Here is a 21,565-nt window from a genome sequence, read left to right as displayed (position 1 = left end):
TATAACAAAACACATTTTTTTAACAAAAACTTAATAAGAAGATGTTATCACACAGTATCAAAATGTTAACTCCTGTGAAAAAACAAACTCTTATTTCTAAGATTTATGATACATCTAGACTCATTTCTTTAGGCTATCTTTCAGATTGTATTAGTTTATTAAATAAATATAAGATAAGTGGATTGATGTTATGTTATAATAGCTTTACAAATACAGAAAACCAATTAAAAATTTATCTTTAAAGCTAGACAGTATTTTGTGTTTACAGATATGCTTAGACGAAACAAATAACCATCTGACAACATTAATTATATAAAGCAGATATAGAATTAAAAACTTAAGATATTTTTTAAGCAATAATGAACACCACTCACCACATATGTATACCCGTGTGACACTTCCATAATACATGGAATCTTGTCTGTGTTTCTATAATCTGGTTTATCATCTTTATGAGCTGGTACTTTTTCTATTGTAGACGAATCAAATAAAACCTTCCTTCCTCTGCGATCACACTCTTTGTACAGAAGCAAACGCACTTGGTTTGAAGTTATTTCACTAGACCTAATGACAGATTCTTATTTTATTATATTGCACAATAATGTTTAAAAGAGTATTTATAGTGGATATAATCAACTACAAATTATGATAATCCTTTAAATAAGACTTTATAGAACTTTATTATAATAGAATATAAGAAAAATATAAAAAATATCGATATTACTATTTTTGAAATTATTCAATTACTTAACAAAATAAAATATTAATGACAAAATATTGTCAAAAATATAAGAGCTTCATCTAAAAAAAACACTCCAATATGATACCATATAAATTGAATACATACAGTGCATGTCTTAAAAACTTTCTCTTTACATTGTGAAAGACTTAAGACTGTATATCCTGCTATATTATATATATTTAATCCTCTTTTATTGTTACCATATACTTAAGTTCAGAAGAATATTTACATTAATATCTATTTATTTCTTATGATCATATATATAAGATCTAATCATATATAAGATTGGGTAAATCAGATAATTTATCATTTTATATATTATTATATTGTATTAAAATAAAAGTAAATTCAATATTAACTTTACACTTCCTAGTCTTAATTTAACAAATTAACCACTTGTTTTCTCAATAATAAGAGTTAGATAAATCTACTTTGATGCTGCTCTTAAACATTCAATGATTGTTTTTAAAACTCAAAGCAAGAAAATACTCATAAACCCAAGACAAAAAATAAAAGAGATATATGTTTACCTAAATATCATTTTATTTCATAGTCGGTTGAATAATCTCACAGCTTTTCACCAAGAATTTATAATATGACAACAACTTAAAAGAAAATAAATTGTCATCAACAAATCAACATCCACACACACAAACCAAAAAATGCAACAACAAATAGATTTCACTTAAATGCACCTTGACAGCCGAAAGACAATGGATAGTCGGCCGAGTAGCTTGGAATGTGCTAGTGTACTAGCTCGCGAGTAAATAATAAGTAAACATTGATTGAGCTAAGCCGCCCCTCTTCCTAAGTGACGTGATCAGGCCTTCGCCTACGCCACTCCGCTCCCCCCGCGCTTATCACATGCTTCGAAACTTCCCCCGCTCAGAGCTAGTCGGTGACGGTGATACTCACCGCACTGCCAGTCGTGTGCGTCACCAATATCAACTTCGCAACTCAAGTCTCACAAAAAACCACGAAAGTTACGTGCGTCAACACGTTTTCCTCACACTGAAATAGACGATAATAAATAATATACTACATAATTACGTACCTGGCCCTATTTTGTGAGTCCCAATAATCATAATCAAGTTTTCTCTTTTTAGAAAAGATGTTATCTAGTAATGCCATTGTGTCACACACAACATTTCACGTTATCCTCAGAATCGGAGTCAGTCGACATCATTATGTATATCCGATTATAGCAAGTTTATCGTAAATGTTTGTACATTTACGATAAATAATACTTTTTTGATAGCATTTTGGAAACACTGAATGTAAATAATCTGACATCACATGCGAAAGTCATATGATTTACCAAAGACAACGTGTTTTTACTTCTAAGTAAGAGTCAAGCTGTATTGACTTATTAGGAATATGCCAAAGTTTCATTGCCTATATTTTATTTATTCAAATGAAATATTAGTTAACTTATATTATGCCAAATATATTGAATTGAATTTACTTATAACATTAATTATGTATACAAAAACAAGATAAAGCATATTAATATATCATAGACAAAATAAAATGAGCCTTTATATGGATTTCCAACAATTTTGGCAGTTAAATTTTTATAGTACAGTTTTACTAAGGGCTGGTTTCACACAAATGAAATGGTGAAATTTACTGGTTGTGGATAATGTTATATGATGAATGATGATATCTAACAGATAAAAGTTTTTGATGTTTTATTCTTTTGCACCATCGAAAAATTTATTAAATATTTCTATTCGCAAATATGAATCTAAAAGCTGTAGTTTATTAATTTTAAATGTAGAGCAGCTTGAATGGGGAACTACCTCGACCTTATAGAAGATCACAGCTAAATAATATTGTTTCGAAGCACTGTTATGTTCCTGTGTTGACTAAGATGAGAGAGTTCCTGAGGGGATAGAGGTAGGGGTCAGCAAAGTGTTTGCGATATTTATAGTATTACAGGTGCCTAAACAAGTACGGTAATTGCTTACCATTAAATAAGCCGTATAGTTGTTTGCCGTCCTATTTTTATGAAAAAAGAGGTGAAACACGTCCTAATGACCTATTTACCTCCTGCCGTTAAAGTCTAATCGTAACTTATTTGCAGGATAAGCCAGGGCTTAAAATTTGTTTCGAGTCTCGACAGGCATAACGTTATTTATAAAATAATAATAATGATAATAATTCTTTATTAGAGACACAGTCCATTTGTTAGGTAAAGAAATTTACAAATAAGTTAGTAATACTTATAGTATATTTATTTTTTTGTCTTCCAGTGGCTACCGATAAGACTCTTGTGCTAAAGATTATAGTTAATAAAGGGAGCATGACGAAGCTGTACCCAGCGACAAAATAAATGGGATCCCTATCGTTTGACCAAAACGCTCAGGATAGTATTCGATGTCCCGCCTACTTGCACCCATAGCAAGGTGCACCGCTTTCTGATAATCGCGTGGAAGCAGTCAGTATGCGCCTTGGCGAACATAGACCACGCGCTACAGAATCGTGGCAGACCTAAAAACACCCTGAACGCGTTATTGTATAAGACGCGTAGTGCGCTGTATGCTCGTTGCGTGCGTGTTTTTGCTAAGCACGATGATACATGACGATAGGAGTAACGAGGGTGGAAGGAATGAGACGTTCGCAGTTCACTAATTATTTTCAGTTTTTTCATAACTTTACAACTCTCAAAATTATGTCATTAATAGGGAAAGTCATTCTTACTCACTTAAGAAATCTACTATTTATTATTATTATATATAGATATATTTAGGAATCATTACCTAAATACAACACCTACGAAAAATAAATTTCATTTCATATAGGTACATACTTTTTTTATTCCTTGTATTACATTAAATATAAAATTAAATTAGAAAATTACCGAACCAGAGGACTCCGGATAGTACTTTTATGAGCTCACCACTAGACTAGATAACTATAATATCGGTGTTCGAATTAAAGGTACGTAAACGGTGTAAGAACGCACTTCATTCCGAATTTCATTGAAGTTCGTACCTAATTTATTTATTTTTATTCAATCGTATAACGCTATAATAATATAATTTAAAACAACGCGCTGTTGCCACTCTTATTAATCTCCGCTGCGTGACTTAACGCGTTGCGGGAATTCCAGCGCGTCGAGTTGAACAATTTTTGCATGAAGCGGCAACCACTCACAAATTAGTATATATGTACCACTGTATCGATAGACGTTAAAAATATCGTCACCTAGTGACATCAGAGGTAATGTAATTGGTATCGATATAGTTCTATTTACCCGATACCGGTAAAATATATCGTTAAAAACAAAGAGCAACACGGAGGGGAGTAGCCATGTACAGGCGTTCCCCTCTGTCAAGGTATAAGGCCAAATGGCCATATGCGTACAATAAAACTAGTTGCAGCCGCACTGATCACTAGACTAAATCTAGTTGCGCGATTGAATCAACGTCCTTCAAATAATGCCAAATTGTTCTGTTTTTTGCTTCAAAAAAAGATCTGCCACGTCAAATTTACTAAAACATGGCGTTACCTTTCATACGTAAGTATTTTTTAATCACATTATTACTTGTATACTTCTTTTAAACCTTTTTTAAACTTAAAAATTACAAATATTATCGTTCGTGTTGACTCGATTTGTTTACCAACACAGGCCGCTCGCCCTCATACAATATGCGGATCGGTCGAGCGACTGATCGGAGTCTATTTCCGAGAAGTCACTGTCGCCGAGCGATAGTGTTGTTACCAGTTTGTTTGTAGATAGTTATCGATAAAAACGGCAAAGGCAAAAGAGGTGACAGACATTTTTGAGATTTTGATTTATTTATAATATAATATTGCTAGCTTTTTTTAATAAACATAGTTATATAATAAAATTGCATTAAATTAAATATAATACGCGTATTACGAGTATTAATACATTTTACTAGAATTACTTAATGTGAACTTCGACCATAATGTTTTATATAAAAATTTGACAGGTTTTCTGAAAATCCAAATTTAAGGGATACATGGAAAAAAAATGTAATAACAGACAGACCTGGACGCCCACAAAAAATAGTGTAATTTGTTCAGATCATATCAATACCACTAACTTTCAAGTGTTGGCGAACAATAGAAGGATTAGTCGAGGGCACTAAACCAACACTAACGCCACACTGTGTTTGTCCCGTAAGTTTTTTTTTTGTCTCATGTACAAGGTAATCAAGATATGGTTCACCTTAGTCATAGTAGTGAAACGAAACTTAGATTTGTCAACTTTGAAAATTAACAATGTTAAATCCATCCTTTCAGAGTCATCAACAAATCATTCAATCTAGCAGATGACAGGCTATCATCTTATGATGCCATTAGTGCTACGCTCCCTATTCCTGATTCGTTGACATCACAGTGTACATCATCAACTCCTCAAAATGTGGGTTAATTTTAAATCGTTTATTGTAGACTGGCATTGTTTGGCACAACAACGTTGCACCAAACGTATTGTGACATAATTATAATAGTTAGACATATGCTGTCGCGACACTTTTTAACCAACTTCCAAAAAGGGAGGAGGGTCTCAATTCAAGTGTATTTTTTTATGTATGTTACTTCAGAACTTTGGACCAATTTTGATAATTTTTAATTTAATAGAAAGCTGATGTTTATCATGTGGTTGCGCTTAAATTTCATCGAGATCTGATAACATCTTTTTGAGTAACCTTTGATAACGCGTATATATTACATATATTGTATTACTTGTCGATGTAATTGAAGTCAGTTTTTTTTTCGTTTGCGAGCAAATACAATTATAGTAGATGATGTATTCTACAAAGTCTTACTACATTTTGTATTTCTATTATCATTAGTTTTTGCAGCGCACGCAATGTAAGGAATTTTTTAGGATATTTTTTTATCCCTTGGGTTACATTATTGGAGTTTTAGTAAAGATCCCTAATATTTTTAAAAATATAGTATAACCTATGTCGCTCAAGGATAGTGTAGCTTCTCAACGATGAAATAATTTTTTGAATCGGTCCAATAGTTTCGGAGCCTATTCAATGCTAACAAACAAACAATCAAATCTTTACTCTTTATAATCGTTTATTTTACATGAAGATGTTTGATTTGTAGTATATAATAAATTAAGTCTATTTTTATAATAATATCTTACTTTTGTATCACTTTAAAAACATTATTTCCCTAACCGAGTAGTTGAATTTATCGATAATGCATATCGACAGTTGTTACAACCACGGCTGTAAGCAACTTGTCCGTGTAGTTGCGGCGTGTCATTATACTGTAATGACACAGAATGTATCTATGTGTGTGTGAAAAATGTAAGTGTAATTTTAATTTAGTATGTGTGAGTTTCGTAGTGACAGACGATTATTTTTGTGTGGGAATTATATAAAGTGTGCATGTGTGTAATTTCCCCCCGCAAAAAATGACAGAAAGTTTTGTATCGGTAACAAACGCAATGGCCACTCCCCTCCGTGTTGCTCTATGGTTAAAAAACTTTTCGTTACCTTTTAATTACCTTTAAAATTTTTAACAGTATAAAAGGTATCGGAAAAAATTAACCCTATTAACCGGTATTTTATAATGGTAATTGTTAACGTTATCAGACCCTGGGGACCTTTGGATTAAAAATAAAAAAAGATCATCGAAATCGATTCATCCAATGAAAAGTTCTGAGGTAACATACATAAAAAAATACAGTCGTATTGAGAACCTGCTCTTTATTTGTAGTCTTAAAAATGATACAATGTTTCTGCATAAAACGGTATGTAAAATTTAGTTGTCAGTTTGCTTAATATTTGATTAATGATTTTAATATTGTATGATATATTTTCTATATTTACATTCACAATAACTACATTAACCTAACTAACGATGACTGATAATAATAAATAATAATAAGAAATTAGAACTTTGAAATTACTAACTAGCATAATACTAGTTTTACACTTCAAATTCGGCAACAATGTCTGTCCGCGAAGAAGTATTAGATAAAATCGAAAAATTTAAATCCAGTGTTATTTCATCCTTAACGGAAATATCTGAGCTTGATGTAACTTGTAAATCAATTATTGAACAACATCTCAATGATTCGAATTCGTTAAATTCCAAATCTGTAAAAAAAATACAAGCAGTTATTGATTATATGTATGAACAAGTAAATATTGGTAATTGGAAAGAAGTGAGGTTATACCTGAGGAAGACCTTGACAGTTGCGACTTATTTGCGTCTCAAAGCTCACATAAATTTCAGTGATGATGTATCAGACGATGTTATAAAGGAAGGTTTGCGGATAATTGACTTTGGAATATTGTTTGGTTGTCCCCTTGATGCTGAACCAAACTTGCTGCAACTGTGTGCTTCATGCCTTCACTCGTTTATTAAACATGATGAGAAACCAGACATTGATGGAAAAGTTGTTATAACAAGTACCGTTAAATGTGAAAATGAACATCAGAACTCCAAAGTATTAGAAGTAATAGATTGTCCGAGCATGGAACACTTTTTTAGGAATTACATTTTAGCTGAAAAGCCTATCGTATTAGATAATTGTCTAAATCACTGGCCTGCTATAACAAAGTGGCAGGATCAGAGCTATTTCATAAAACTAGCGGGATTAAGAACTGTCTCAATAGAGTTGGGAAAGGATTATACAGATGCTAATTGGACTCAGAAACTGATGACAATAGAAGATTTTATTAAAAATCACATCTACAATGAAAATGGGACAACTGCATATCTTGCACAATATCAACTATTCGATCAGATTCCTGAGCTCAAGAAAGATATTGTAGAACCTGAATACTGCTGTTTCTCAGAAACAAATGATCCCGTGGACATTATGGCATGGTATGGACCAAAAGGTACCGTGTCGCCACTACATCACGATCCCAAAAAAAATTTACTGGCTCAAGTTGTTGGAGAAAAACAAATTTTTATATTTTCACCACAGGATTCAGAATACTTATACCCTCATGAACATGAGTTATTGAATAATACAGCCAGAATTGACCCAAGGTTACCTAATTTTGAAAAGTTTCCTAAATACAAGGATGCTAAAGGGTACTACTGTGTACTCAAAGCTGGACAGATGCTATATATACCACCAAAATGGTGGCATTTCGTAGAATCATTGTCTGTCAGTTTCTCTGTTAGTTTCTGGTGGGAATAGACTATATTAGTGATTTTATTATAAATAGTTTTTATATACATTATTATTTGTGATAAATTTATTATTTTGTGATTTTTAAAGTAATTATTACGTATTATTAGATGTAGGTGAAAAAAAAAAGTCTAAAGTTCCATAAAACGTATGTATTTGTCGTAATTAAAATAATTAATAATAATAATAATATGTGAAAAATATGGGTACTTCAAGTAGTATTCTAATTCATTTTAATGTTAAGTTTTCTGAAGAAATTCTGTGTTACATGACTCTGTAACATAATAATAAATACAATTTTACACTATTAGTACTATTAGTCAGTAATAGTAGAGAAGATATTAATATATGAATAGTAAAATTCATATTATGTTATGGTATATTATATATTCAGGATAAGGAATATTTTATATTGTGTTCATTTTTACTATCAAACTGCAATAATATAGGCCATGTTATTGTCTTATTCTTTATTGTCACTCACAGTGAATTATTTTTTATTCATCTAAAAACCAAAGAATGAAAATTATTTTATAAATGCCATAGTATGTAAATAATTATTTATTCACAACATTGAATTTTATTTGTATTCATTATTTAATGCCCTTCCTATTAACATTCTTCTGATTTCCGAGGTCCCTGCACCGATTTCATATAGCTTGGCATCTCTTAAAATTCTACCAGTTGGATAATCATTTATATAACCATTACCACCTGAAAAAAGTTTAAATTAAAAATAAAAACAAAATTTAATGGAAATTATCATTTTACCATATCAGGTCTTCGACTTCTATCTATGTTCCTTCAAATGGGGGGGGGGGGTCCGTAGGTGTTATATTGATATATTTTTTTCTGCATAAAAAAATCCTAGCTCTTTCTTAAATTTAGCTTTGCTTTTAAGTACACGAGCTACTTTAATAGACTTCTTCCAGATGATTCCTTTCGTGAGCACGTAAGCACGGTTATATTTACCTACAATAAAAAACCATTATACGAGAAAAATAATTCGTTTCCATATGCGGTTCTATAGTTGTATGCGGCAGATAGTTTTATATTTCACTTTATCGACGTGTTTAGGACTAAGAAAAATAGTGTTGGACGGTTATGCAGAAGTACGTTGCCAGAGTAGCTCGTATATTAAAGACGACGTAAAATTTATAAAAAGTCCTCGGATTTTTTTCACGTGAAACGTGATCACCTACAGAATTAGGAGTCGAACATTAAATATTCAATTTGTATTTATTTTTTGAAAAAAAGAATGAATTTATTATGTATTTGTATAAATAATAAATTCATTCTTTTTTTCCTTTTTAAACGGTTTTATTTAGCTCACCCCGTTTGTTTTATTTATTTTTTATTATTTATTCTTGGGTCAAATTTAGTAATTCAAATTTCACCCTCTTCCTGTCAACCGATTAATCTGAAATTTTGTATACACTTTGGATTTTGGTGACAATACAATTATGTTTATTCATTATCATTATAAATTCAAGATGGCCGCCGCTACAAAATGGCGGATAATTTATGTTTAATTAATCCCATCAATATGGGTATCAAATGAAAGGGCTCAACAAGCAGAATACAATATACTATAAAAAATTGAAATCCAAGATGGCGGCCGCTACAAAATGGCGGATAACGTAGGTTTTATCAATCCCATCAATATGGGTATCAAATGAAAGGGCTCAACAAGCAGAATACAATATACTATAAAAAATTGAAATACAAGATGGCGGCCGCTACAAAATGGCGGATAACGTAGGTTTTATCGATCCCATCAATATGGGTATCAAATGAAAGTGCTCAACCAGTATAATCAATGTACTATATAAAATTAAAATCCAAGATGGCGGCCTCTACAAAATGGCGGATAACTTAGGTTTTATCAATCCCATCAACATGGGTATCAAATGAAAGGTCTCAACAAGTAGAATACAATTTACTATGCAAAATTGAAATCTAAGCTGGCCGCCGCTACCAAATGTCTGATAACAATTTTTTATCAATCCCACCAATATGGGTATCAAATAAAAGGGCTTGACAAGAAGAATACAGTGCACTATACAACCTCAATATTTAAGATGGGCCTTGCAATAATGAAGCACTAAATGAATTAAACAGAATGCGAAATAAAAACTAAAAACTAGAAAATAAAAATAGGTAAAAAAACTTTTTAAGTTAAACGGTTTTATGTTAAACATACATTGCAATGTTTAAGATAAATGTACTAAAAACCAAAAAATAATAAAATAGATACAGTCGTGGGAATTATAAACATATGCATAGACTAGACTAAAATAAAACCGTGGGGCACGTCAATTGTCTACAAATTATCGACTTAATGTGCGATAGAAGAATCGTTTAATTCGTCGTTAAAATAGGCAGTTGGCCCGCAGACGGTGAGGAAATTACTTACTATTTTCTTGCTCATGGAAATTCCAATAGTTATACACTCCATGTAAATAAAAGAGATGTTTCAACTAGTTTATCGTTGGACATTCACACTGCTGGCTGGCGAGGAATCGTTTCACTGCTCGTAGTTTGTCTTTAATCGACAAAACATATGATAAAAGTACTACTCGCTCACCACTATGAAACCCTAAAACTCGCTTATAATCGAGCTTGCTAGCTTGTTTCCACATTCTAGCCCTACTTATCACACGTCCATCGTTGTCGGTTGAACAACTGCCTAATTATAGTGTATCATTACAAAACAAACATTTTAATCAACGATTGTAGACAATTGACGTGCCCCACGGTTTTATTTTAGTCTAGTCTATGCATATGTTTATAATTCCCACGACTGTATCTATTTTATTATTTTTTGGTTTTTAGTACATTTATCTTAAACATTGCAATGTATGTTTAACATAAAACCGTTTAACTTAAAAAGTTTTTTTACCTATTTTTTTTAAAAGGATATTATTATAATAAAATACATCAAAGGTAGGGCAGAGCAAGAAACATCTAGCTCAAAATCTAGAGCAGCTCGACTGGGGAAGTACCTCGGCCTTACAGAAGATCGCAGCTAAATAATACTACTTCAAAGCAGCGTTGTGTTCCTGTGGTGAGTAAGATGATCAGAACTACTGGGGGGATAGTGGGTAGGAGTCGGCAACGCGCTTGCAATGCTTCTAGTTTTGCAGTCTATAGGCTGCGTAGTGGCTTATCATCAGGTAAGCTGTACGCTTGTTTGTCGGCGTCGTTGTACAACAAAAAGAAGATAATTTTTTATTTATGTTTAAATCTAATTTAAAACAACATAAATAATATAAAAAGTAAGAGCACCGACACGGTCAGTCGGATATGCAGGTTCGATCCCCGCTGGAACGGTCGATTTTTGATATGATATTAAAAAATGTTTAGAATTTCCTAATGTGTGGGTAACACAAAAATAAAATCGTACAAAATAAAAAAGTTACCTAGAATTTGAATAGCATCAAGAGCAACTTGTGTTGCTTTTTCTGCACAATATAGAATGACACCAGCGCAGTCTTTGCTGTTCACGTGTCCTTCATCGCATGCTTTCGCCACGTTGTATAAGTAGCTTCGACAAGCGCTCAACGTCGTATACATATCTGCCATTTTGCCCTTCAACAAATATATCAATCATTAACAATTTCGGTATAGACATAGCATAATGTACAACACTAGTTTCCCCAAGTGGTCTACGTATATAAATATTGGAATCAATTTTATTTGGCCTGCATGAAATGTAAATGGTGTCCACTAAAGTGGATCCCAGCCAGTAAAGTTTTTTAATTTCTATTTGGCCACCTATTGATTTAATAATTGTGAATACCTAAAGATTTTAAATAAATACGCAGGTATACGATTTTCACTAGTATTTTTTTAAAGTTTAGCAACCAATCCTTAAACGTTACTCGCAATTTATTCCCGTTATACTTTATTATGTTCGCTTGCGTTTGGACTACGCTCCAGACTCGTAGTATGATGTTTCGTAGTCCATGTTAACAATGCATATTTTAGCTTTTTTAAGGTAAAGAAATATCAATGGGCCTTATTGGACACTTAAACTCCACTTTGTGATATATTTAGTGGTAGTATATAGGTAGGGGAACACCGGGCAAGACGGGGTGGTGGGCAAGACGGGGCATCAGGCTTTTCAGGTGATTTAAATTGATCAATCTCATTCGCTCTGCCATCTCGCTACTGGCCGCCACGACAGCTCTTAGTCACACGAGTACTAACATGGCGGCTATTCATTTGTTTTAGTTATCGTCGAAAAGTAGATTTCGTTTGTTCGTATTAAAATTTCTTATATGTACGTTTCGTAGTGCATGAAACTTGTATTTGGTGAATTTTAAGCGGCACCTCGGTTAATCCTATCTACAGTACATTGCAGTAACAGGTAATAACTTGTTTTGTTATGAAACATTATTCAATTTTTTTTTGTTTGAATATTAATTTTAAAACGAATCAACGGGCAAGATGGGGTATCTGATACCCCATATTGCCTGACACGATTTTGATTATTTATATTTTTTTATATATTGTTTTAGGATGGTTTATATTTAAAGAAAGTCATATATGTTTATAAAAGAAACTCAGGAAGAGGAAAACGGTCAAGGGAAGCACTGAATAAAGCGATAGAAGTTGTTTTGAAGCGAGAAATGGGATATATATTGGCTGCAAAATTTTTCTTAGTCCCACAAACTACATTGGAATGAAAGGTAAAAAAGGCTAAAAAAGAATGTAAAGGTACCTTTGGGTACCAGTATTTTCGCAAAAAGAAGAAGAGGATGAGCTTGATGGATTATTTACTACACATAGAAATCGGTTTTTTTTTTAACTGTAGATACTGTGGCAGCACCTCTTACAACAACAGCAACGAGCACTGCAGTTGTTGTTACAGATCCTGCTACTTCAAAAGTTGTGAAAAATAGTACAACTGAAATTAACACATATTTAAATTTGATTGGCCTAATTTAGTGCATTAGCCAGCCCAAAGCAACTATTGCCTCTTCCAGTGACCAAGAAGACATTAAAAGTGACGAAAAAACGCGGTAAAACTACTATCATAACCTCTTCACCCTATAAACAGAAGTTGTTAAGAGTTAAGTTAGAAGAATTTAAAAAAATGTGACAGAAAAGTTAAAAAAGCAAAACAAGGAAATCAGACAGAGAAAAAAGGAGCAAAAACAGAAAAAGGAAGAGAAACAAAACCTATTTCAAGACTAAAGCCACAAAGAAATATAATTCAAAGAAACGTATTAGACAGTCGTCTTCTGAAAAGAGTGATGTTGAAACCGAAAACACTCCATGCCTACATTCTACAGGATTATATTTCGACTCCAAGAAAGGTTGGATTGCTTATTCTTCTTGTGGTAAATGGTTACATTATGGCTGCGCAGGAGTGGATGATAATGATGCCGAAGCAACATTCATTTGCGAGTTCTGCACTCCTGAATAGTCGAGAGAATGGCTATACCCCATCTTGCCCATTAGGCCCACCCCATCTTACCCGACCTATCGGGCATGATGGGGTGATATGTCATATTTTACATTTTGTTATATTATTAACAATTCTATGGTGCTGTGTTCCTGATTTGAATTTAATATGTAAGATTGATAACTACAAGCCTGATTAAGAATAAATATGATTATGAAACCATGAACCCCTACGATTTCTGGAGCTTTAAACCTTAACTACCCCATCTTGCCCGGTGTTCCCCTACGTGTAAAAGGCCCTGATAGAATAGGCGTCTTACACACAGGTAGTAGATAGGTACAACAGTTTCAAGTACTTAGGTACCTACCGGTCATCATACTTATATATACAGCTAGGTGCAAGGTTTTATATGCTTGAACTTGAAAGAAGGAAATAAGTAGAGCAGATCTAAGGCAAATTAATTAATATAATTAGCGCAATTGTTAAGAGTGCATATCAATAAGTAGGTACCTACCTATAATAAACTGACATTCGGTGTAGCTTACAAAGGGCATTATTTATGTAATAGTTATTAAGACGTCACGTATTAAATCCATGTTCGTTATTCAACAACTGTCTTACATCTACGATTCTACATAGGTACCTACTCGATAGGTGCTTTCGCTTCTTAGGCACATCCACTATGAATCAATTAAAATGTAAAGAGTAGAGTATTCAACCATACTAACTTAAGCGAGTTACTAGCAAGTTAAGTATTTGTGAATGAGGATGTACCTAATATAAACGTACTGTGATTAACGTTTTGTTTATTATTAAATACTTATGTTACGACTATGGAGTGAAATCTATTTTATAGTTTGTTGTATTAGGCTTGTTACGTCAAATAAAATAAAAAAACACCAATCTCAAGACACGCACATATATATTGCCTAGCCCGTTGAAGCAGTTTGTAGTGACCCTGCTTTCTGCTCCGAGGGTTGTGGGTTCGATTCCCACCCTGGGTGTAATATAAATATTTATTTATATATTTATGTATGTTATTACGTAAAAGTATGTTTATCGAAAAAAAAATTAGTAACTATACCAGTCTGCTGTTCCGATAACACAACTTTTATTGGATTACTTTAGGAACAGACGACGATGTGTGTATTGTGTGGATATTTATTTTTAATTTATTTATTTATATATACATATATTTCTTTCGGTTATTTTAACATCTATTTTTTATCTCTGTCTTATTTTTCTACGGAACTTTATCGTTAAGAATCTTTTCAAGATAATAATAATAATAAATAAATACTTTATTTTATGATATAAATTAGTACTTACTAAGATAATATTAAAAGTATTTAAAAGAACAATGTGTGTCAAGTCGTACTGCCAGCGGTAAAATCAGACAACATCAAAAATATAACATTTGAAGAGATCTTAGGAAAGACTTGCATCAAACAATGTGTTTCTTTGATTCCCAGTTCTTCCTTGTTTAACATTGCAACAATTATTGTAATTGATATTGCATAAATACACTAGAATTATTAGATACAATTAACAATTTATTGCGAAAAAAATACAATCATATTACCTGTAAAAGTTGAAATTCTCCAATGCGTTGTCCAAACTGTTTCCTTGTGTGCGCATATTCGAACGCGCTATCTATAGCTGCCTGCATAAGGCCTACTGGTCCAGCTGCTAACACTAATCTCTCCAGATCTAATCCGGACATAAGAACATAGACTCCTTTATTTTCCTCACCTAACAAATTTGCTGCCGGCACCTGCCAAAGAAGATAAATCCATTATGAAATGTTAACTTCGTTTGTTAAATTGCCACTTTTTTAAATAAGATAGCCTTAGCTTAGAGCAATTTGTTGAACAAAATTGACGTATTTAAAACACTGTGTATTTAATATGTTCATTATTCATGCATTCACACGTAAAGCCATAAATAGATAACAAATAATGCTATCAGATGGCAGGACGTCGTTCCAAGTGATCGCCTACGCCCTTTGGGAAATACGTCATTCATGCGCATGCAGCGGTCTTTCTGGTACGAATTTCTATAAATATACTACTATGACACCAACGCTTAAATGTGAATGGTTTCATTAATTGAACAATTCCTTACTGCATTAATTACCGTAGACAAAGTTTTTGGCAGAGTTCTTTGAATGGCATAGTTACAACGATTCATCCTGTACTATCCATCTGCTGGGGATAGGCTTCTTTCTCCATGTAGCAGAAGAATAAATCTAATATATATAAGTACAAAACTATATTTAATAATTAAGTATCTAATTGGGGAATGGGAGTGGACATAAATAGATAAAAACAGAATTACAAAATAGGCAGTTCTAAAACATTTCTAATCTTATTGAAACGTTAAATTACCTTGCAGTCTTCAAAAACCAATTCACCGGTGCTCGATCCTCTCATACCAAGTTTATCTAATTTTTGCGCCGTCGAGAATCCAGGGAAATCCTTTTCTATTAGAAAAGCTGATATGCTATGTTGCGGTTTATTCGTTTGACTAGTTTTTGCATAGACCTTAAATTAAAAAAAAAATGTACCTAAGTCGTATGATATCTTTATAGTTTCGTAGGTCTACGTTTGACTTAATTATTTTATGATTATGGTTTAGGTAGCTTATCCAAAAAGTTTATTTTTCTTACCACTAACACATCAGCGTCAGCTCCATTAGTTATCCAGAATTTGTTTCCATTAAGGATATAATAATCGCCTTTTTTGTCAGCGCGTAATTTCATTGAGACTACGTCGCTGCCTGAACCTGGTTCAGACATCGCTAGAGCTCCTATATGTTCTCCTGAACATAACTGAAAAATAAATTATATTAGAAAGGTAATATTTTTCATCGTGAGAGTGACGAGTGTGTTAGACCATACTATTAATATAATGATAAAAATTGGCATGAAATTGATAATCTACAACTATTCATTAAGTCATTTATATTTCTACACTGTATACTATTCAGAAATAAAATAGGCAAAAGGGTCAATGAGATATCTAATCTGATGGTACTAAACTTAAAACGGGTAAAACTATAATAACATAGATGTAAATAGAAAAAATTAATAAGTAAAATCAAAGATTTTGTTAAAGCTTACACTGAGGAAAGTGAACATAAAAAAAATCTTACTTTCCCAGTCGAAACTTACTTTTGGCAAATATTTAGTCTTTTGTTCATGATTTCCGTTTCTGTTTATTTGATTGACACATAAATTGGAATGCGCACCATACGATAACGCAATTGCACCGCAAGCTCTGTAAATAATATCGAAATATATTTTAGAGTTTCAAAACGTGGTTATTGAATATATTCGTTTTAGGCTGTTTTGAGAATAAAAGAATCGAAAAAAAATCGGTCATGATCACGATTCAGCCTGCAACATCCCACTTCTGTGCATAGGCCTTTTTCTCCATGTAGGAAAACCGCCAGTTTTACAAACTGCACCAGAGCGGTTGTTGCGAAAAAAATTTATAATTTTATAATTAGTTAAAAACTACTATAAATTGTTAATACTACTTAAAAGAAGGTACTTGACCTATACTTATATAACCAAGAATATTTCACATAATTACCTTGAGATCTCTTCCATGATGACACAGTGATCAGAGTATTTTCCGCCTGTCCCACCATATTCTGGATTTGCAGTTATACCTACAATTTGGTAGTAAATTAAACTAAGAACTATTCGTTATTTCAAAACAAAGATTAGGTCTTTTGTTCTTTGGGGAGTAAAAGTGATATCTATTTATTTATTGCTGTGTTATAAATGAATAAAACTTGGGCTAACCTTTTCTTTCTTCATAGCTTAAACAGGACGGTTATGCTTTGTTAATGTAGTTACACATGTCAAGTTTCCTTATGTAGCAAGTCAGCTTACCTAAAAGTCCTAAATTGCCAAGCTTCTTCCAAAAGTCTTTTATTTCTTTGAAGTTATTTTCTCTATCTATTTCTGCTGCCTTTGGTGCTAATTCTTTTTGGGTAAAATCAAATACCATTTTTCTTAACTAGAAACCACAATATTACGATATTAATAATTTGTTCAATGTGAAAACGAAAAGGAAAATTATTCGCTAATCTGCAGTGGGGCAACGTGGTAAAATTAGGTCTCATGTAACTCTTCTATAGGTATGTGTACGTTTATAGGCTGAGTCAGTTCATCGCTTGAATTATAATAGTTACGTCTGAATTGTTTTAAAAGTAGCCATTTAATAAATTATTAATTATTTTATTAAGATCAGCAGATTTGTTTAAAATTTGCTAAATACTTGCTAAATATATGTATTTAATTACTTTATACAATTTTATAAGAACCGAAACAATTGCTTACGTACATTACCTGGGAAAATACCTTTGTACAAGGAAAATGGGCCACAAAATAACTACGATTTTTTCAATTGACAAAAAAAATCCAAATCGCGATGGGAGGGGGGGGGGCTCTCATCAAGTGTTTTTATTTTTCATTTAAAGCGCAATTTCTAAACCAAATAATCGTGTTTGAATGCAAACGAAAAAACCGACTTCAATTATATCGAAAAGTAATACAACGTAGGTAGACGAAAAATTAGTCAAGTAAATACGCATTATCAAAGATTAATCCAAAAGTAGTAATCAGTTCTCGATGAAATTTAAATGTGACAACATCGGCTTTCGAATAAATTAAAAATTATCAAAATCGGTACACTCAGTAAAAAGTTATGCGGATTTTCGCGTTTCCCTCGATTTCTCTTGGATCCCATCATCAGATCCTGGTTTCCCTATCATGGTACTACACCAGGGATATGTCCTTTTCAACAAAAAAAGAATTATCAAAATCAGTTAATAAACGACGAAGTTATCCCCAAACATACATAGACATAAAAGAAGATATAGGTATATTTATACGGTCGAATTGAGTAACCTCCTCCTTTTTTTGAAGTCGGTTAAAAACAATCAGAAAACACATGCAACTTTGATTTTGTCTGGAATTTTGTAATATCGTGTTACAGAGTGCTTTAGTTTTCCAAGATTTAATCAGATTATACCTATATTTCAAGACAGTGTTCTGAAAATCTTAATAATATACTTTATCTACACTAATGTTGTAACATTCTACTTATGTTTCCAATAGCCAATAGTAATAGCGCAGACAACAAAACACTCAATTTAAGCAATTTCACATGATGGTATAATATCCACATCGATATCGTCAAATCTCATTATAACATCGCGCGCATGCGCGCAGCTGCGCTCTCATTGGTTAGATTTTAATGGCGGCAAAATCACTGTGAAAATACACGTACGCGTGAATTTAATTTAATAAATTAAAAGTTAAAAATGGATAGCGACGATGATATTTGTACGCCTCCGGATATTCTAGAATTGGCAACAAAATTAACTCACAATCTTTTGCCAGAAAAATCTAGAAAATTATATGAAAAAGAATATAATAACTTATTCCGACTCCGTCTACGAGCTCTACTGCTTGCCCCGCGACCGCTACAGCTGCTGGATCAATAATTAACATTAACTTTCAAAATTGTACCATCCAAAATTTGAACAATTATTATAAATAAACTATTGTCAGCTTTTACTCTTGTTGTTTGATTAATTGCATTAGTGAAGATAAAGTAGTGTATGCAACTGCATATAACACGGGTATTAAAACACTCGTTACTATTATGAAACTCGCTGCGCTCGTTTCATAAACTCACACTCGTGTTTTAATACCCTTCATTATATGACAGTTGCATAAACTACTATTTCGTACCACTTGCTCAAAAAAGTGACATTCTATGCCACAAAAAGCGAACATAACAATAGTCATTTTAAATCTGTTAAAAACAGGGAAAGAAAATTGTACTGATTTTATTCATCCTCTAGGGGGAGAATGTGATTTAAATTTGGAATACTTATCGAAATTTATACCGAACTACATCTGTGTTAAAATGTAACTCTCTCTATCAATTGGACCAATGTTTCGAATGTTAACTTTTACTTTAATTGTCATTATTTTTAATAAATGCTTATTTCATATTATTATTGTGTTAATTTTTTCGCAAATGGTACGAAAAGTAGAGTATTTTCCTCGGTGGTAAAGCTGTCTTAGTCTTGGGTGAACTTAAATCCCTCGCTACACTCAGGACTCGTCTTAAATCCCTCGCTTCGCTTTTTAACACCCTCGCTACGCTTGGGAGTAAAACTCGAGTCCTTCGTTACGCTCGCGATTTAAATCATCACCGGCGACAGAAGACACATTGTACAAAAAAATATACTTAATTTTTGGGTAGGGGAGCGGGTAGTTTATAGCGTCACCACATATCACTAAGGAGTGTAAAAGTTGTTAATAAACATCAGGTGATTAATAAACATCCTCTAATTAAAATTAAATAAATTGACACAATTGGGTAGGGGCGGCAAGTTTTCGATGGGCTCCGGGCGGCAAAAGCGCACACTACACCACTGCTAAAGGTTAGGTACGCGGTAAAGTTAAAGTTATTTATGACAGTACTTATTCTGTTTCTAATACCTATTCTTTTCGAATCGAGTCCTAAATTTGTTATTATGTTCGTAGAAAAATTATAATCGCGAGTTTGTGAGAATAAATGGGAACTTAAATGTTTTAAAATTGATGAGGGTCAATATTTACCTACTATTGGTAACTTACTATACCACAAAAAAATCGGATTATAATGGTCGCCTCATATTTAAATAGATTCAACTATCTCAAATTCACCTACTTATTTAACTGCAACAAAACCTTCTTTTTTAGAAAATTTACAAACAAAAAAAAAATAGTTATTACAAATCATCTTTAATTATAAGTAAAAGGTAAGTATTATTTTATTTTATTTATTTATTTATTTACACTTTCGCACACTAATACAAGGTTTTAATAGCATAACAAATGAAATATAAAAAATAAAATTTGCATCAGCTGCAACAGGCGGCTTATATATATTTATACATTTATATTAGGCTTCATACAATTGATTTTATAAATTCTTTCAGTATCCGGCGTTTTGGATACGACATTCGTCGTTATCAAGAGGGTTACAAGATAAAAGTACAATTTGCAAGGTCAGAGCAGTTTAAAAACAAGTTAAGGTATAAATTAATATTTTGGTAATATGCGACCAAATATTAAATATCATAAATCAATATAAGTACTTTATCATAATCTGGCACAGTGGGGACATCAACACCAACACCACAAGGATAGATATACAAACCGGAAATAAATATAGCGTCCGTGTTTTAGGCGATTACTCGCACATGAGAGCGGTTGTTTCATTCAATAAATCTGAAGTGTTTTCCTATCATATCGGAAGTAGAAATTTCAGAATCATGAAAAGTTTATTTTAAGGCTTTTCATTGGATAAATAATATAAATAAGTATTCTAGTGTTTGCGGAAATTCTGTATGTAAAATAAGAGATTAATTAGTATTACTGAAATGACTTTAAAATGACATGAAAAAACCTTAGTTAAGAAGGCTATTTTACTCTTGAGTGTTTCATAAAGCGTGATCGTGAGCGCGTTCGGCAAACAGTCTGGTAACTCTAGATGAAATGTGAACCATAAATGTGATATACAAAGATATCCTAAATTTTTGTAATATAACTAATAGTTATACACTAATTTTGCTCTTCTTTGTAAATATTATCAATTTCTACGCGAGCGAAGCTGTGGGCAACTGCTAGCTAGTCCACCAATATACAAATTACAGATATAACCTAACTCGAGACATCTGTCTCTATGCTTTGAAATAACTTTTAGTGATCATTTTACTTTATTATGTACCTAGATCTTTGAATTTTCAATATTAAAATAACTAATAAGTACCTGTTGCTGTTCGCTGTTCAATCCAAATATATGTTCGTCGATTGGATAATGTGACATAAATCTCACTCCTGATTTTTCCACACATTTTGAAAGAAGACTTTTAACCTGTGTAAACCTTAGAGTCATTATTATGTCCTCACACAACTACTTCAAAACATGAACTGATATTATAAATAAGTTATAACTTACTATAATGTAAAATGACTCTTATTGTAATAGCCCTAACGATAATTGTATTTTATATGAGCGGCATTAATAATAATTACATTCAAACATCACTGATAAACGTAACAAACAATGATACACGTTAATACTCATACATATTGTCGGAATAATAAGAATGACGTTTGAAAATAAGTCACTACACCTCGCTTTATATAAGTATAATTATACCTAAACATAGTAAATTTTCATATTATTTA

At 32.3% G+C, this 21,565-nt stretch overlaps 3 protein-coding genes across 3 annotated transcripts in view; 1 reads left to right on the top strand and 2 right to left on the bottom strand.

Moving 5' to 3' along the window:
- The window catches only part of LOC123654225 (folliculin-interacting protein 1), a 29,190-nt gene extending 27,124 nt beyond the window's left edge, over window positions 1-2,066 (bottom strand). The window contains exons 1-2 of the mRNA XM_045590139.1: window positions 1,797-2,066; window positions 375-564 (exon numbers count right to left, since the gene is read on the bottom strand). Coding sequence (XP_045446095.1) covers window positions 375-564; window positions 1,797-1,873 — 267 coding nt within the window. The 5' untranslated portion in view covers window positions 1,874-2,066. The remainder of the gene's footprint in view (window positions 1-374; window positions 565-1,796) is intronic.
- A 4,360-nt stretch (window positions 2,067-6,426) lies between these two features.
- LOC123654228 (bifunctional peptidase and arginyl-hydroxylase JMJD5) lies at window positions 6,427-8,639 on the top strand. Its single transcript, XM_045590144.1, has one exon. The coding sequence runs from the start codon at window positions 6,690-6,692 to the stop codon at window positions 7,893-7,895; it is 1,206 nt and encodes a 401-aa protein (XP_045446100.1). The 5' UTR covers window positions 6,427-6,689; the 3' UTR covers window positions 7,896-8,639.
- Window positions 8,342-21,329, bottom strand: LOC123654227 (isovaleryl-CoA dehydrogenase, mitochondrial). The gene is made up of 9 exons (XM_045590143.1): window positions 21,144-21,329; window positions 17,201-17,327; window positions 16,896-16,974; window positions 16,472-16,577; window positions 15,968-16,129; window positions 15,687-15,842; window positions 14,882-15,073; window positions 11,309-11,477; window positions 8,342-8,600 (listed from the first exon to the last, which is right to left on the bottom strand). The coding sequence occupies exons 1-9, from the start codon at window positions 21,267-21,269 to the stop codon at window positions 8,467-8,469; spliced, it is 1,251 nt and encodes a 416-aa protein (XP_045446099.1). The 5' UTR covers window positions 21,270-21,329; the 3' UTR covers window positions 8,342-8,466.
- Between the last annotated feature and the right edge of the window lie 236 nt (window positions 21,330-21,565).

The sequence above is a fragment of the Melitaea cinxia genome, chromosome 6 (assembly GCF_905220565.1).
Source record: "Melitaea cinxia chromosome 6, ilMelCinx1.1, whole genome shotgun sequence".
Lineage (NCBI taxonomy): Eukaryota > Metazoa > Arthropoda > Insecta > Lepidoptera > Nymphalidae > Melitaea > Melitaea cinxia.
This window is presented reverse-complemented; position numbering and strand designations above follow the sequence as displayed.

Coding starts and splice junctions, on each gene's coding strand:
- LOC123654228 (XM_045590144.1), top strand. CDS start 6,690: ATGTCTGTCCGCGAAGAAGTATTAGATAAAATCGAAAAATTTAAATCC.
- LOC123654227 (XM_045590143.1), bottom strand. CDS start 21,269: ATGACTCTAAGGTTTACACAGGTTAAAAGTCTTCTTTCAAAATGTGTG. Junction 16,578..16,895: donor ATCATGGAAGAGATCTCAAG/GTAATTATGTGA, acceptor TATTATTTACAG/AGCTTGCGGTGCAATTGCGT. Junction 11,478..14,881: donor GAGAATTTCAACTTTTACAG/GTAATATGATTG, acceptor TATTTGTTGAAG/GGCAAAATGGCAGATATGTA.